At 48.3% G+C, this 18,150-nt stretch overlaps 1 protein-coding gene across 1 annotated transcript in view; it reads left to right on the top strand.

Annotated features, from left to right (window-relative positions):
• The window catches only part of LOC116984381 (protein kinase C-binding protein NELL1-like), a 170,965-nt gene extending 154,353 nt beyond the window's left edge, over positions 1-16,612 (top strand). Inside the window, exons 11-12 of the mRNA XM_033038539.1 lie at positions 1,686-1,785; positions 16,176-16,612. Coding sequence (XP_032894430.1) covers positions 1,686-1,785; positions 16,176-16,612 — 537 coding nt within the window. The remainder of the gene's footprint in view (positions 1-1,685; positions 1,786-16,175) is intronic.
• The last annotated feature ends 1,538 nt before the right edge of the window (positions 16,613-18,150 follow it).

Below are 18,150 nucleotides of genomic sequence, written 5' to 3'. Positions count from 1 at the left end.
TCCGATCAAAGATAGTCCGAGGGTCTCCAATGAGGTAGATGGTAGGTCAGGACCGCTCCTTAGTTGGTGACAGGATGGTTCAGTTGCCTGATAACACTTCACTGTGGCTGAGTAGTTTAATATTATTTTGTAGCCTCTAAAAGGTGCAATTTTATTGAAACATATAAGATTGGTAAGGGTTTGGACACGCTAGAGGCAGGAAACATGTTCCCGATGTTGGGGGAGTCCAGAACCAGGGGCCACAGTTTAAGAATAAGGGGTAAGCCATTTAGAATGGAGACGAGGAAACACTTCTTCGCACAGAGAGTGGTGAGTCTGTGGAATTCTCTGCCTCAGAGGGCGGTGGAGGCTGGTTCTCTGGATACTTTCAAGAGAGAACAAGATAGAGCTCTTAAAGATAGCGGAGTCAGGAGATATGGGGAGAAGGCAGGAACGGGGTACTGATTGGGGATGATCACATTGAATGGCGGTGCTGGCTCGAAGGGCTGAATGGCCTACTCTTGCATCTATTGTCTATTGAATAATCTGGTCACTGAACTGCTGGATTGTAATGTTTCCAATTCATCAATTCTTTGAGAAATAATTTGGCACAATTATTATTCTGTTTAGCGTTCAGGGATTGTTTAATTTGTTTATCGGTACACTTCTATCTTTCCTTCCTGTCACCCAATTTGCATTGAAAACTAAAGCATTGCCACGCAGGCTGGTTCAACGGCAATCATTTGTAACAGTTGCTTAATGTTCCTGCAGTAATCTTTAAGGTATTTGAATAAGGGGTCGGCCATTTAGAACGGAGATGAGGAAACACTTTTTCACCCAGAGAGTTGTGAATTTGTGGAATTCTCTGCCTCAGAAGGCAGTGAGGCCGATTCATTCAATGGATGCATTCAAAAGAGGGTTAGGTAGAGAGCTCTTAGGGATAGCGGAATCAAGGGGTATGGGGTGAAAACAGGAACGGGGTACTGATTGTGGATGGTCAGCCACGATCATGTTGAATGGCAGTGGTGGCTCGAAGGGCTGAATGGCCTCCTCCTGCACCTATTGTCTATGTATCTTTGTTCTGTATTCTACAAGAAGCTCTGTCTATTAGTGAGTTCGCATGAGATTGCATTTTAGACAATAGACTACAGGCCCTTCGAGCCGAATTTTAAATACCAACAATTTTGCCTGTAAAGAATGTTATACTTCCAGAAAATTAACAAGTTATTATTTTTTTTTTAAAAAGGCATCGGAAATACACATTCCAAGCTTAAATCATCGGTAAAAATGATGTGCCATAAAGTGATCATGGCTGATCATCCCCAATCAGTACCCCGTTCCTGCCTTCTCCCCATATCCCTGACTCCGCTATCTTTAAGACCCCTATCTAGCTCTCCCTTGAAAGTATCCAGAGAACCGGCCTCCACCACCCTCTGAGGCAGAGAAATCCACAGACTCACAACTCTCTGTGAGAAAAAGTGTTTCCTCGTCGCCGTTCCAAATGGCTTACCCCTTATTCTTAAACTGTGGCCCCTGGTTCTGGACTCCCCCAACATCGGGAACATGTTTCCTGCCTCTAGCGTGTCCAAGCCCTTAATAATCTTATATGTTTCAATATATGTTTTATTGATGTGTAATAAATAATATTCTTCCCAGCCAGTTGAGGAGATATTGGTTTAATAATGGGTTTGATTAATGCTTGACAGAATCGAACAATGGCCATTGTCCACGAGACCTGCCCTCCGCTAGACTGTCCAACGCATGAACGCATTCAGCCGGAGAACAGATGTTGTAACGTATGTCGTGGTAAGTACAAGTCCCTCTACTTAATATCCCAGACAGCTACTTGTACTAGAAGCTTATATCTTGGGTAGGACACGAAAATGTTGGAGTAACTCAGCGGGACAGGCAAACACTCACCTGCAGATCCAGGGACCGTTTCTTCTCAGCGAGCTAGATAGGGCTCTTAAAGATAGCGGAGTCAGGGGATACGGGGAGAAGGCAGGAGTGGGGTACTGATTGGGGATGATCAGCCATGATCACATTGAATGGCGGTGCTGGCTCGAAGGGCCGAGTGGCCTAATCCTGCGCCTATTGTCTATTGTCTCTAACTTAACCATCCGACCACAACCAGGGCGGCACGGTGGCGCAGCGGTAGAGTTGCTGCCTTACAGCGTTTGCAGCGCAGGAGACCCGGGTTCGATCCCGACGACGGGTGCTGTCTGTGCGGAGTTTGCACGTTCTCCCGGTGACCCGTGTGGATTTTCTTCGAGATCTTCGGTTTCCTCCCACACTCCAAAGATGTACGGGTACGTAGGGCAATTGGCTTGGTGTATATGTAAAAATTGTCCCTTGTGTGTGCAGGATAGTGTTACTGTGCGGGGATCGCAGGTCAGCGAGTAATCGGTTTGCCGAAGGGCCTGTTTCTGCCCTGTTTCTCTAATCTAAACTAGAGAGCAGTGCTGAGCTACTATGGACCTCATTGGTGACCCACGGACTATCCTTGCTCGGAATCTGCTGGCTTAACCTCGCACTAAACGTCATTCCCTTATCATGTATGTCCTGTACAGGCGCTGTCCTGTACGGCTGCCTGTCCTGCAGCTGTCCGTTCTTTTCACTTCTTTTTTATTATTTTTAGTACGTTAAAGTGTGTAGTCGGGGGGTCTAATCTTTTTATGTGTGGGGGGTGGTGGGGGGGAAGGAGGAAACTGCTTTTTCAAGTCCCTACCTGGTCGGAGAGGCTGCCTTCCTCCGAGCAGCACCTTCGACCTGTCCTCGCGGCCTACCAGCGGGTCCTGGAGCGACGTTTCCTGAGGGGACATAGCCAGAACCTCGGCTTTGGCGGTGGCACAGCGCTGGAGCGCTATTGCGGAGCGGGCGATGCCTTTCCTGGATCGCCGCGCTGGAACTCCAGTATGCTGGGACCGCCGATGAGAACATTGTGGAGCCGCGGTTCTGTGGAGCGGCCAGCTGCGGCGCTGAACTTTACATCCCGGAGCCTGGGATCTCTCGCCGAGATCGCCAGTGTGTGGAGCTCCTTCAAACACGGTCTGTTGGCTTGGAAGCCGCGGTCTCCGGTGGGAAGGCGGCCGTTCCTGGCACCCCAAGCCTCTGGGGGTTCTCCCGACGCCGGAGCACCATCACCCGGCGAGAACATCGGGCGCCGTGGCGGCGACTGTGGAGGCCTCAATAGGCCCGACTCTGGGTGGACAAGAGGATGGGGACTGGACTTTGTGCCTTCCCACTGTGGTTCCCACTGTGGGGGGATGTTTTTGTGTTTTGGTGTTGAACTTCTTGAATGCTATGTTATATTTTTATTAGTGTGCTGCAAGGACATCTGAATTTCCCCTGAATAAGGGGATTAATAAAGTAAATCTAATCTAATCTAATCTAATGTATGTACATCCATGCTGTTCATTGGAATCATGTACTGCCTTTCCGCTGCCTGTTTAGCACGCAACGTTGTACCTCGGTACACATGACAAGAATGTGAACTGAGCTGAATGTCTCTGAACAGAAGGTATGGGTAACGTTTCTCCCCCTTCTCTCCAGAGATGCTGCCTGTCCACGCTGAGTCAAGGGCCTGTCGCACTTGGCCGTCATTTACGCGACAGGCCGGTAGTGATGGTTCTGCGAGTCGCGCGCGTCATCATGCGTCCGCACAGCCGTCTGGAGCGCGTGACGTCATTTGTAGATAGACACAAATTGATGGAGTAACTCAGCGGGACCGGCAGCATCTCTGGAGAGAAGGAATGGATGATGTTTCGGGTCGAGACTCTTCTTCAGTCTGTCCGAAACGTCACCCATTGCTTCTCTCCAGAAATGCTGCCGGTCCCGCTGAGTTACACCTGCAATTTGTGTCTATCTTCAATTTTCTTGGCCCCGATCTGGGAGTAGTAGTGGGGGCGGATCCGGACCGCAACGGCCGTGAGCCCCAGGCCGAGCTCGGCGATCGTTTGCCGGCTTCTGCTGCTGTTGGGGGTGAGACGTTGCGCCGCGCCAGGTCTTGGGCCTGTCCCACTTTGGCCATCAGTTACGTGACAGGCCTGTGGCGCGCGAAGATTTAGTGCAGCACTGCGCGATAGCGCGCGCAACTCCACACTCCCCCACACCACTCCATGCGCCCGTCCCGCGCTACCCACATGCTAACAGGTCGCGTAAATGGCGCGCAAATGACAGCCAAGTGGGACAGGCCCATTTACTCCAGCATTTAGTGTCTGATATCTTCGGTGCAAACCAGCATCTGCAGTTCCTTCCCGCTTATAACTTGGGTGTTCAATGTGCCTTGGTTCTCTCGGCCACCCTTAGAAACATAGAAACATAGAAAATAGGTGCAGGAGTAGGCCATTCGGCCCTTCAAGCCTGCACCGCCATTCAATATGATCATGGCTGATCATCCAACTCAGTATCCTGTACCTGCATTCTCTCCATACCCCCTGATCCCTTTAGCCACAAGGGCCACATCTAACTCCCTCTTAAACATAGCCAATGAACTGGCCTCAACTACCTTCTGTGGCAGAGAATTCCAGAGATTCACCACTCTCTGTGTGAAAAATGTTTTTCTCATCTCCGTCCTCAAAGATTTCCCCCTTATCCTTAAACTGTGACCCCTTGTTCTGGACTTCCCCAACATCGGGAACAATCTTCCTGCATCTAGCCTGTCCAACCCCTTAAGAATTTTGTATGTTTCTATAAGATCCCCCCTCAATCTTCTAAATTCTAGCGAGTACAAGCCGAGTCTATCCAGTCTTTCTTCATATGAAAGTCCTGACATGCCAGGAATCAGTCTGGTGAACCTTCTCTGTACTCCCTCTATGGCAAGAATGTCTTTCCACTGATTAGGAGACCAAAACTGTACGCAATACTCCAGGTGTGTTCTCACCAAGACCCTGTACAACTGCAGTAGAACCTCTCTGCTCCTATACATCAAATCCAAATACTATACCCTTCACGGAGGGTACCTCAGCATTCCATGTTCAACAGGCTCAGCCCTGGAGTTGCGCTGGGTTGCAGAGTGGCTACATCACTTTGCATTGGTGGGTGGCCAACTACTGTGCCACACCAATTGCGAGCTCCAATGCTCGTTGCGTGTTTCCGAGCGAGCCCCTGCTCCTTGAGTCATTGTTTGCTTAATTTTGTCGGAGAGAGATGATGAAAAATTCTGTTGGCAAATTGCCTTCCCGTAATGAATTTGAAAGGACCTAATGACTGTGGCCGGTGCCAAGTTGGAGGAGAGGAAAGCAGCCCACAGGATTTACAGATGATTAGATTTATTGATCGATTTGACAAGAGCGTTTTTTTGGGGGAATTAGTTTTAATAAGAAAAAGCCATGCGATGCGGTTGGAGAATTTCTGGGAGTCCTGGGCAAATTATTTATTACTGGTGCCAATATAAACATTTCACCTTTCCTTCAATGTCACCTTCAGAGTCTTTACTGGGTGGTATCTGGGCACCAGTCAGTTACTAGTAACAAAGTCCATTGCTATTGTTGCTACTTGTTGTGTTCAAGAGACTTCCAGCTGCTGTTTCCACAGTGCTAGGATCCAACGAACTGCCGTACAGACTTAGTTCTGACTTTAGTTCAGAGATATAGTGCGGAAACGGGCCCTTCCTCTACCGAGTCCGTGCCGACCAGCGATCCCCCGCACAATAACACTATCTTACACACACTAGGGACAATCTACATTCACACCAAGACAACTAACCTACAAACCTGAACGTCTTTGGACTGCGGGAAGAAATCGAAGATCTCGAAGAAATCGAAAACCCACGCAGGTCACGGGGAGAACGTACAAACTCTGTACAGACGGTGCCCGTAGTCGGGATCGAACCCGGGTCTCTGGCGCTGTGAGGCAGCAACTCTACCGCTGCGCCACTGTGCTGCCCTGTGGGAGTTATGGACATGTCTATGTTCAACTTACAGTTTGAAACACGCTGTGTGCTTCACTTTGTGTAAGGCGCGATATGCATAAAGAAACTTATTCAGCACGGCATAACCGTATACCATTGTTACAATGGACAACAGACAATAGGTGCAGGAGTAGGCCATTTGGCCCATTGAGCCAGCACCGCCATTCAATGTGATCATGGCTGATTATCCCCAATCTGTACCCCGTTCCTGCCTTCTCCCCATATCTCCTGACTCCGCTATCTTTAAGAGCCCTATCTAGCTCTCTCTTGAAAGTATCCAGAGAACCGGCCTCCACCGCCCTCTGAGGCAGAGAATTCCACAGACTCGCAACTCTCTGTGAGAAAAAGTGTTTTACTCATCTCCGCTCTAAATGGCCTATCCCTTATTCTTAAACTGTGGCCCCTGATTCTGGACCCCCCCCCCCCCCCAACATCGGGAACTTGTTTCCTGCCTCTAGTGTGTCCAAACCCTTAATAATCTTATATGTTTCAATAAGATCCCCTCTTATCCTTCCAAACTCCATCAATCTGAATGCCTGCATCATTGACTGGAAGGAATGATTTCAAATCCCACGAAGGCAGCTGGGCAATTTAGATAGAATTAATAAAATAATTCTGGAATTAGAAGTCCACTCTCAGTAATGATGTGCATGATACTAATGAAGTGTTGTAGTAACCCATCTGGCCTGCTCAGCTGCATCTGAGATCTGTAGTCCTTGTCTGGTACGTGTGTGTCACTACACACCCGCAGTAACGCGTTTCAGCGGCACCGTGCAGAACCAGGCCCACCGGGTCCGTGTCGACCAGCGGTTCTCCCCTCCCCGCACGTTAACACTACCCTACACACACTAGGGACAATTTTGCAATGCTACCAACCCAAATAACCTACAAACCTACAGCTCTTTGGAGTGCGGGAGGAAACCGAAGATCTTGGAGAAAACACACGTAGGTCACGGGGAGAACGTGCAAACTCCGTACAGGCAGCGCCCGTAGTCGGGATCGAACCTGTGTCTCTGGCATCTCTACCTTGCTGCCCATCAACGCCCCAGGAATTGGCTTGGTGCTGGTCCTCTAAGGAACCTTTTTGGGTCGGGAGCCTTGTACAAACAGCGCTAAACGTTACCAACCCACATCCTCCAGAGATGCTGCCGGACCCACACCTCCAGTACTCTGTTTCTCCTTGAGTAAACCAGCATCTGCAGCTCCTGGCTTCGACATTTTCAGTGTCGGTCCTGTCAACGTGCCACTGGTGGAAAAGCAAGGTGTGGTCCTTCTGCCAGGCAGGTCCATAACTCCCTGATACTGGCCACTCAAGTAGAGAGAGAGAGTGGTAAAAAAGGAGTATGATATGCTTGCCTTCATTAATCGGGGCGATGAGTGTAAGGGTCAGGAAGTCATGATGCAGTTTTGGTCTCTGAGTTTGAGGAAGGACATTCTTGCTATTGAGGGAGTGCAGCGTTGGTTCACCAGGTTAATTCCCGGGATGGCGGGACTGTCATATGTTGAGAGAGTGGAGCGGCTGGGCTTGTACACTCTGGAATTTAGAAGGATGAGATATTTAACATAGAAGATTATTAAGGGTTTGGACATGCTAGAGGCAGGAAACATGTCCCCGATGTTGGGGGAGTCCAGAACCAGGGGCCACAGTTTGAGAATAATCCTTTTAGAACGGAGATGAGGAAACACTTTTTCTCACATAGAGTTGTGAGTCTGTGGAATTTTCTGCCTCAGAGGGCGGTGGAGGCCGGTTCTCTGGATGCTTTCAAGAGAGAGCTAGATAGGGCTCTTAAAGATAGCGGAGTCAGGGGATATGGGGGGAGAAGGCAGGAACGGGGTACTGATTGTGGATGATCAGCCATGATCACATTGAATGGCGGTGCTGGCTCGAGGGGCTGAAAGGGCTCTGTGCATTTACCGGAGTTATTTCTTCTCACGATTTTGTACACCTAAAATGGGAGTAAACCTACTCCGGTTTACTCCCATACACCATAAGATCAGCCATTCTCCTTGCAGTTCCAAGTTTCTTATGAGTGAGCGATCGCTGGTCGGCGTGGACTCGGTGGGCCGAAGGGCCTGTTTTTCCCTGTTGTATCTCGAAACGAAAAGGCACAGTCGTCCAAGAACAGTTTGGCAAAGGGTCTGGTTCTGTTTGTGTGACTTCTACTGTGCTCCTGTTGTTTCTGATGCAAATGCCCAATGGAGATGGAGGAGAGCTGATTGAATGTAGATAGCCGGTCATCACCTGCTTGAAGAAACACTTTGAAGATCTCAAAATCGGCTCATCCCCTGAGATGTTGCCCTTGGCTCTGTTTGATAACACTGTTTCCATTCCGGCTGCCACCTGGGCCTTCTTAGCTGTTTGCCAAATGAAAAAGAATACAACCTTTGGAAATGATGGAGTCCAGTTGAAGTGTGTTAGGAAGGAATCGCAGATGCCAGTTTACACCGAAGACAGACACAAAATGCTGGAGTAACTCAGCGGGGCAGGCAGCATCATTGGAGAGAAGGAACGGGTGACTTTTCGGGTCGGAGACCCTTCTTCAGAAGAATCCAGTTGAAGTTTAGTTTAGTTTAGACAATAGACAATAGGTGCAGGAGTAGGCCATTCGGCCCTTCGGGCCAGCACCGCCATTCAATGTGATCATGGCTGATCACCCCCAATCAGTACCCCGTTCCTGCCTTCTCCCCATATCCCCTGACTCCACTATTTTTAAGAGCCCTATCTAGCTCTCTCTTGAAAGTATCCAGAGAACTTGCCTCCACCGCCCTCTGAGGCAGAGAATTCCACAGACTCACCACTCTCTGTGAGAAAAAGAGTTTCCTCGTCTCCGTTCTAAATGGCTTACTCCTTATTCTTAAACTGTGACCCCTGGTTCTGGACTCCCCCATCATCGGGAACATGTTTCCTGCCTCTAGTGTGTCCAAGCCCTAAACAATCTTATATGTTTCAATGAGATCCCCTCTCATTCTTCTAAACTACAGAGTGTACAAGCCCAGCTGCTCCATTCTCTCAGCATATGACAGTCCCGCCATCCCGGGAATTAACCTTGTAAACCTACGCTGCACTCCCTCAATAGCAAGAATGTCCTTCCTCAAATTAGGGGACCAAAACTGCACACAATACTCCAGGTGTGGTCTCACTCGGACCCTGTACAACTGCAGAAGGACCTCTTTGCTCCTATATTCGATTCCTCTTGTTATAAAGGCCATCATGCCATTCGCTTTCTTCACTGCCTGCTGTACCTGCATGCTTACTTTCATAGTTTGTTAGTTTGGAGAGGCAGCCTGGAAACAGGACCTTCAGCCCAACGAGTCCATGCCGACCAGCGATCACCCACGGACCAGTTCTATCCGACACGCTGGGGACAACTTTCAGAAACCAACTGACCTACGGGCCTGCGTATCTTTGGAATGAGGAGGAAACTGGAACCGGGTTCGATTTGGTCGATGGGTGTTGTCTGTACAGAGTTTGTACGCTCGCCCCGTGACCACGTGGGTTTTCTCCGGGTGCTTCCGTTTCCTCCCACACTCCAAAGACGTACAGGTTTACAGGTTAATTGGCTTGGGTAAAATTCTAAATTGCCCTTAGTGTGTAGAATAGCGTAGGATTGTGCTCGCGTACGGGGTGGTCACTGGGCGGAGTGGACTCAGTGGGCCGAAGGGTCTGTTTCTGCGCAGTACCTCTGAAGCCTAAATTTCTAAAGACTAAAGGGCCTGTCCCACTGTACGAGGTAATTCAAGAGTTCTCCCGAGTTTTCCCCTGATTCGAACTCGGAGAATGTCCGTAGCGGGTCCGTCGGAGTCCGTGGATGTCTCGTAGCGGCTCGTACGAGTAAAAAGTAACAATTCTTTTCATCACAAGTATTTTTTAACTTGTGGACATTTTTCACAGTGTTGAAAAAAGGTCACCAGTTTACCGTATTTCCCGAGTACCCACCGTTACTCGTACGAGCCGCTACGGGACATCCACGAACTCCTACGGACCCGCTACGGACATTCTCCGAGTTCGAATCAGGGGAAAACTCAGGGGAACTCTTGAATTACCTCGTACAGTGGGACAGGCCCTTTACTTTGTCATCAGCAAGAATGTTACAAAACACTCCTCACCCCCCACAACCCCCGCCCCCACCCCCTGTCTCTCTCAGAACCTGCAAGACCCACACAAACCTCCGACATCAAGCTCGTCAAAACCCATAGAACTGGCTCGGAATCGAATAGTCTTCAGTCGCAAGGGGACGGAGATTTAAATTAATAATATTTCCTGCTTTTGCATTCTTTTCTCCTCTGCATTTGTCTGCATTTTTATTTAAACAATTTGATCAACTTCTGTAAGGAAGTTAAGTGACTCTATTCCCAAGTCTCTCGTTTCCGTTTAGTAGGTGGCACCATTGTAGTAATAAATGCTCAGAATTAAAATAGTTCTATATTCAATTGTAGCATTGGAATGATATTCAAAGAATAATGTCCTGGCAATGCTGTTCCTGTGCTTGTTACATTAACTAATTTCTTTACTTGAATAAAATGCTAATTTCCTCCATTCTCAGAGTGTGTCAGCACTTTGATGCTGATTGCCATTTATATTTTCACGTTAACAAAAATCCCTTTCATGTGCTGCCTGGAATATATACAGCGGGAAGGTTACAATTTTAATGTGGCCAAAAATCCATTTATTCTAATGGAATATCACGCTAGGCATGGAGGCACAAGAGACTGCAGATGCTTGGATTTGTAAGAAAAACACAAAGTGCTGGAGGAACTTGACGGGTCAGGCAGCAACTGTGGAGCGAGTGGGCAGGCAATGTTTTTGTTTTACACAGAGGGTGGTGGGGGTATGGAGCTGCCGGAGGAGGTAGTCGAGGTTGGAACTATCCCAACGTTTCAGAAACAGTTAGACAGGTGCATGGATAGGACAGGTTTGGAGGGATATGGGCTAAACGCAGGCAGGTGGGACTAGTGTAGCTGGGACATGTTGGCCAGTGTGGGCAAGTTGGGCCGAAGGGCCTGTTTCCACGCAGTATCTCTCTATGCCTCTAGCTGTTGCCCCAACTGTGATACCATAAGTACAAGAGACAGGACATGGTGTGGTTGGCACGGAAGGAAGGCCAGTGGTGTCAATCCACAGTCCATATATCTTTTATTTTGTTTAGAGATACAACGCTTAGGCCACGACGACCAGCAATCCCCACGTGCCAACACACACTGGGGACAATTTACAATTTTACCAAAGCCAATTCACCTACGAACCTGTACGCCTTTGGAGTGTGGGAGGAAACCAGAACTCCTGGAGAAAACTCGCACTTGTCACGGGGAGAACGTACAAACCCCGTACTGACAGCACCCGGAGTCCGGATCTAACCCGGGTCTCTGGCGCCATGAGGCAGCAACTCTACCGCTGCGCCACTGAATTGATAACCAACTATATTTTTTCAGCTATTTTGTTTGATTTAGGTGGTGTCTTCCTGACTGCAGAGCGGACGAAACGAGTTTGTAATATGAACAAACCTAATTCTTGTTTAGTACGGGTGTCAGAGGTTATGGGTAGAAGGCAGGAGTGATGGAGTCAGGAGGGAGAGATAGATCAGCCATGATTGAATGGCGGAGTAGATTATTAGGGCACATGGTATTGGGGGTAGAGTGCTGACATGGATAGAAAATTGGTTGGCAGACAGGAAACAAAGAGTAGGGATTAACGGGTCCCTTTCAGAATGGCAGGCAGTGACTAGTGGGGTACCGCAAGGCTCGGTGCTGGGACCGCAGTTATTTACAATATACATCAATGATTTGGATGAAGGGATTCAAAGTAACATTAGCAAATTTGCAGATGACACAAAGCTGGGTGGCAGTGTGAACTGTGAGGAGGATGCTATGAGAATGCAGGGTGACTTGGACAGGTTGGGGGAGTGGGCAGATGCATGGCAGATGAAGTTTAATGTGGATAAATGTGAGGTTATCCACTTTGGTAGCAAAAACAGGAAGGCAGATTATTATCTAAGGTACACAAAATTGCTGGGGAAACTCAGCGGGTGCAGCAGCATCTATGGAGCGAAGGAAATAGGCGACGTTTCGGGCCGAAACCCTTCTTCCGATCTTCTGAAGAAGGGTTTCGGCCCGAAACGTCGCCTATTTCCTTCGCTCCATAGATGCTGCTGCACCCGCTGAGTTTCCCCAGCAATTTTGTGTACCTTCGATATTCCAGCATCTGCAGTTCCCTTTTGAGCAGATTATTATCTAAATTGTGTCAAGTTGGGAAAGGGGTAAGTACAACGGGATCCGAGTGTCCTTGTTCATCAGTCACTGAAAGTAAGCATGCAGGTACAGCAGGCATTGAAGAAAGCAGATGCAATGTTGGCCTTTATAACAAGAGGAGTTGAGTATAGGAGCAAAGAGGTCCTTCTGCAGTTGTACAGGGCCCTGGTGAGACCACACCCGGAGTATTGTGTGCATCTATTGTCTATAGACATGGTGGGCCGAATGGCCTAATTCTGCTCCTATCACTTATGACCTTATGAAACTCAGTTAAACGAGTTAATCTCTCTCCTGTCATTGCTCCCGTCACTGTCTTCTCATTGGATTGAAGAAAGATTATTCTACTGACTTTAGTACATTAGCAGCAGGAAAATACTTGTCCAGTGGTAATTAGATTCCTGTAGTTTCCGCATTAGTAATAACAATTACGAATCAAAAGAATTCCGTTCTCTATGTTCACAACACACACCATCAGGTGCCACTGGGAATAATTAGTCTCATCGGGGATTGTCAGGAATGAGAGTTTTTACAAAATATAGGGTTTAATTTCTCCAGAGATTTCATTTTGCACAGATGTAATAAATTAAGCATCTGGCTGCGTGTATAAAAGCAATTAGCAGGAAGAGGGTTAAATCAAATGCGTTGGAAGGTTTAAGATGAAGATGTTTTGTTGTGCTTGTCATTTATATAAGTCGATGAGATAAAAGGCACTGCAGGTGCTGTTTTACAAAAGAAAAGCGTTCACTGTGATATATGTAAAAACGTTCAGTATTACGCACACGCACACGCGTCAGGCACGGTGGCACAGCGGTAGAGTTGCTGCCTCACAGCGCCAGAGACCCGGGTTCGATTCTGACCTCGGGTGCTGTCTGTACGGAGTTTGTACGTTCTCCCCGTGACCTGCGTGGGTTTTCTCCGGGAGCTCCGATATCCTCCCGCCCTCCCAAGACGTGCAGGTTTGTATCTTAGTTGGCTCAGTGTATGTGTAAACTGTCCCCAGTGCGTGTAGGATAGTGTTAGTGTGCGGGGATCGCTGGTCGGTACAGGCTCGGTGGGCCGAAGGGCCTGTTTCCGCGTGCGTAACGTAACTTGTAACTTGTAACGTAGGATACCTAGCTGAATATCCAGACAACTTCAGCGAAGAAATCGCTAATCATAGTTTCATTGAGGTGGCCAGATACACAATATGTCAATCAGGAAAAATGAGTGTAGCTGGGTCATGTTGGCCGGTGTGGGCAAGATGGGCCGAAGGGCCTGTTCCCGTGCTGTACCACTCGATGACTCTATGGGTGAAAGAATATAACTTTAAGAGTTTTTGTGAAATCCATTGACAGGATTCAAAAAGCGATTTAATTTTTCTAAAAATGAGCATTGAATTACTGAACGCACCGCTCCTCAATTACTTGAACTGCCGACTGTAAAATTGCAATTTTCAGAACAGGATGTGCTGTTTGCTGCATCTGATTCTCCAATTCTCATTTTCGTTATGTTATCCTGAATCTTGATTTAAGTAGACAAACCTGTTTATTGAAGTTGTCAGTTGCAAATACCAGCTCTTTGATAAATGCGTTGTTAACCACATACATATAGAATCATAGAGTGATACAGCGTGGAAACAGGTCCTTCGTCCCAACGTGCCCACACCGGCCAACATGTCCCATCTACACTAGTCTCACCTGCCTGCGCTTTGTCCATATCCCTCCAAACCTGTCCTATCCATGTACCTGTCTAACTGTTTCTTAAATGTTGGGATAGTCCCAGCCTCAACTACCTCCTCCGGCAGCTCGTTCCATACACCCGCCACCCTTTGTGTGAAAAAGCTACCCCTCAGATTCCTCTAAAATCTTTTCCCCTTCATCTTACACCCATGTCCTCTAATCCTCCTTTGAGAAGGAACTGCAGATGCTGGAAAATCGAAGGTAGACAAAAATGCTGGAGAAACTCAGCGGATGAGGCAGCATCTATGGAGCGAAGGAAATAGGCGATGTTTCGGGTCGAAACCCTTCTTTAGACTGATGTGAGGGTGGGGGGGGAAGAAGAAAGTCTGAAGAAGGGTTTCGACCCGAAACGTTGCCTATTTCCTTCGCTCCATAGATGCTGCCTCACCCGCTGAGTTTCTCCAGCATTTTTGTCTACCTCCTCTAATCCTCGATTCACCTACTCTGGGCAAGATACTCTGAGCATCTATCCTCTGGCAGCTTGTTCCATGCACCCATCTCCCTTTCACCAATGTGTGCAAAAAAACATTGCCTGCCCACTCGCTCCACAGATGCTGCTTGACCTGCCGGCCAATGTGCCAAAAGCCTTTTTGACCACCTTTGATCACCAGGCGACTCAACCTTCAAGGAACCATGCAGCTGTACTCCTAGATCCCTCTACTCTACAATGCTACATCGGCGGTCACTCGAAACGGGTATGACTATCCTCTCATGGAGGACGCCTGTGCGTGACGTTGTTTAACGTGGGGATACTGGTGCACAGACAGCCGCCCCACAGTTCTTGACAGATCTGGGTCAGGACCCAGTGGCATGGAGACCCTTTTCTGCTGCAGCCTTCATCCGCCTTCCCAGCCGTTGTGACGCTCCACTAAGGTCAGCCATCGTCCTCCGCCTGTTCCACCGTTGAGGTCTTGGTTGGATCGCTCTTTGTCAGAGACCTCCCCCTCGACCTTACCGCCATGGGTGGCCCTACCAGGAGCATAGCTCCAGACGGCATCGCTCTCAGGATCTCAGGACCACACAAGCTTCTCCACCACGACAAGGTGACAATCCACGGAGAATTCAACAGAGGCCCACCATTCACTGTATAGGTCCTGCCCATGTTAGAGGTCATTATTGTAATGCCCTTGTTACTATTGTACATAAAGCCTTCCTTGATTCGGAGCACAAAGACCAGGCTGCCCACCATCAACTCCATCTACACTTCACATGGCCTTGCAAAATCGAAGGGCTATTCCCTCTTCCACTTTTCCCATTGGGAAGGAGCCTGAAAGAATGGAACAGTTTCTTCCAAGCTGTTATCAAACTATTGAACAGTCCGCCCATAACCTCGGATGTGGTCTCAATGTTCGAACCTACAGTTTGCAACATACGAGGAATTTGATTTGCCGTACAGTCATCATACCAATAAAAAGCAACAGGACACACATAACCCATTTTAACATAAACATCCACCACCGTGACTCCTCCACATTCCTCACTGTGATGGAAGGTGAAACAAAAAGTTCCATCTCTTCCCGTCTTTGTTTCTTCCCTTCAATCTCTTCCCGTCTTTGTCTCTTCCCTTCAATCTCTTCCCTTCTCGCGGTTGGAGGCCTTGAGCATTCCATTGACGGGACGATCTTGGTTCCCGTGGCCAGCGGCGTTTGGGCCTCGTGTTGGGGTGATCAAGCTCCTGCATCGTGGGGGGGGGGGGGGATCTCAGCTCGGCCCATCAAGTCTACTCTGTCATTCAATTGTGGCTGATCTATCTCTCCCTCTCAACCCCATTCTTGTGCCTTCTCCCCATAACCCCTGACAACCCTTACCAATCAAGTAGCTGTCAATCTCTGCCATAAAAACTGCTCCGATATGGAGCCCAGAACTGTTCTCACGTTGCTACCAATGCGGTCTGACCAGTGCCTTCTAAACCCTTTTTTAAGCATCACGCTCCTTTTTTAATATTTCCTTTCGATATAAATACTAATATTGCATTTGCCTTCCTTAAGGGCCTGTCCCACTGCACAAATATATATATAATTATATTCTGCACACTGTTATTTTGCTCTTTGCACATGTTCTACTTGTGTCCAGCTTGCTTGTAATCATGTATAGTATGTTCTGATTTAACTGGATCGCACACAAACAAAGGCTTTTCTGAAGAAGGATTTCGGCCCGAAACGTTGCCTATTTCCTTCGCTCCATGGATGCTGCTGCACCCGCTGAGTTTCTCCAGCATTTTTGTCTACCTTAGCTTTTCACTATACCTTGTTCATTGGTGTAAATGGACAAGGTGTTTTGCCTCTACTCTTGTGGCCTCACCCTGGGCTTATTTGTTGCAGGCCACGATTTCTGTGCAGAAGGACATCAGTGTGGTGAGAACTCTGAGTGCTGGAATGTGAACAGCAGAGCCGTGTGCATGTGCAAGGAAGGCTATGTCCCCACACAGGGTGACTCGGCCAACTGCGAAGGTAAGGAGATGGTTTTATTTTTCTCTTTGGTGATTTTGACCTTTGACCGTTCTCTGGCCTGTGATTGTGGGCATGACAGCCGAGCGATTCAGAGCCACGGTGCCGGGTGGAAGAGGGCTTTGCCCGAGCCGGCTGCCTGCCTGCCCGTCTGCCCGCCCCTTTTCTGGGGTTTGGTCCACGCCCGGGTGGTTTTAGAGAGGGACTGCGCGCTGTCCACGGGTGCCCTGGAGGATTTCCGGGACCGCTGGGCACCGCGCGGGGGGGATGAGATGTATCCCCTCTGTATGGATGGTGATATCATTGTGTAATAGTTCATTCAGTATTTCAGAACATTTGTTTTACTTTGTATTATGCTGGTGGGTTTGTTTGCATTGCTTTGTATTGTACATATTAATTTTGGAAATAATTGATTAAAGTTATTTTTGGTTAAAAATAAACAAACAGAGCGTTTTCAGATTGCTCGGGAGTTCTTCAGCTGTTTGTGTTGTGAAACTTGGTTGTGCGAGAGGCTGCCGTAGCATATGTTGAGCGCTTGACATCACTGGGCCTGTAATCGCTGGAGTTTAGTAGGTTGTGCGGGGACCTCATTGAAACTTAAATAATGAAAGGCACAGATAGAGTGAATGTGGAGAGGATGTTTCCACTGGTGGGAGAGTCCAGGACCAGAGGTCACAGCCTCGGAATTAAAGGGCGCTCTTTTAGAAAGGAGGTGAGGAGGAACTTTTTTAGTCAGAGGGTAGTTAATCTGTGGAGCACATTGCCACAGAGGGCTGTGGAGCCCAAGACTCGATGGGCCGAATGGTCTAATTCTGCTGCTATAACTTGTGACTTTAGTCTTGCTGGGGAAGTTTGAACGGTGGCGCAGCGGTAGAGTTGCTGCCTTACCGTGAATGCAGCGCCGGAGACCCAGGTTCGATCCCGACTACGGGTGCTGTCTGTATGGAGTTTTACGTGCTTCCCGTGACCCACGTGGGTTTTCTCCGAGATCTTCGGTTTCTTCCCACACTCCAAAGACGAACAGGTTTGTAGGTTAATTGGCTTGGTGTAAATGTAAAAATTGTCCGTTGTGTGTGTCGGATGGTGTTAGTGTGCGGGGATCGCTGGTCGGCACGGACCCAGTGGGCCGAAGGGCCTCTCTCCGCGCTGTATCTCTAAACTAAACTAAACATTATTATATAGTGTGTGCGGTGGCTGGGAACAGCAGGGGAAGTGACAGTGTTATTGCATCTTTATAATACAGTGTGAATACTTTAATTACTTGTCCCTGTTGCCGTGACGATCGGCAGAATGAATTTTACAGAATACAATTCACTGACACTACAATACGACAGGTTTAACATTACATGCAGCGAAGAGTTTCAGGACAGGGGGCTCATGGTGATGTTTCTCACTCACACCGAGCAATTTCCTGCCCTTGTTTTTGTATTTCCAGCATCTGCGATATGTATTTCTCCAAGGACTCGGATTTCCTGCACCCCAAACAAACCCCAGGCCCGCTGGCACAGCGGTAGAGCTGCTGCCTTAAGACCCGAGTTCGATCCCGACTACGGGAGATGTCTGTACGGAGTTGGCACCTTCTCCCTGTGACTCGCGTGGATCTTCTCATAGATCTTCAGTTTCCTCCCACACTCCAAAGATTGTGTTAATTCTTTCTTTCTTTCTTTATTTATATAGCACATTTTTAGTCAACTTGCATTGACCCCAAAGTGCTTCACATAATTACATCCACACACACAGGCAAAGGTGGGTGAAGTGTCTTGCCCAAGGCTTGGTGTAAGTGTAAATTGTCCCCAGTGTGTGTAGGACAGTGTTAGTGTGTAGGGATCGCTGGTCGGCGTGGACTCGG

The sequence above is a fragment of the Amblyraja radiata genome, chromosome 20 (assembly GCF_010909765.2).
Source record: "Amblyraja radiata isolate CabotCenter1 chromosome 20, sAmbRad1.1.pri, whole genome shotgun sequence".
In the NCBI taxonomy this organism is placed as follows: Eukaryota; Metazoa; Chordata; class Chondrichthyes; order Rajiformes; family Rajidae; genus Amblyraja; species Amblyraja radiata.
This window is presented reverse-complemented; position numbering and strand designations above follow the sequence as displayed.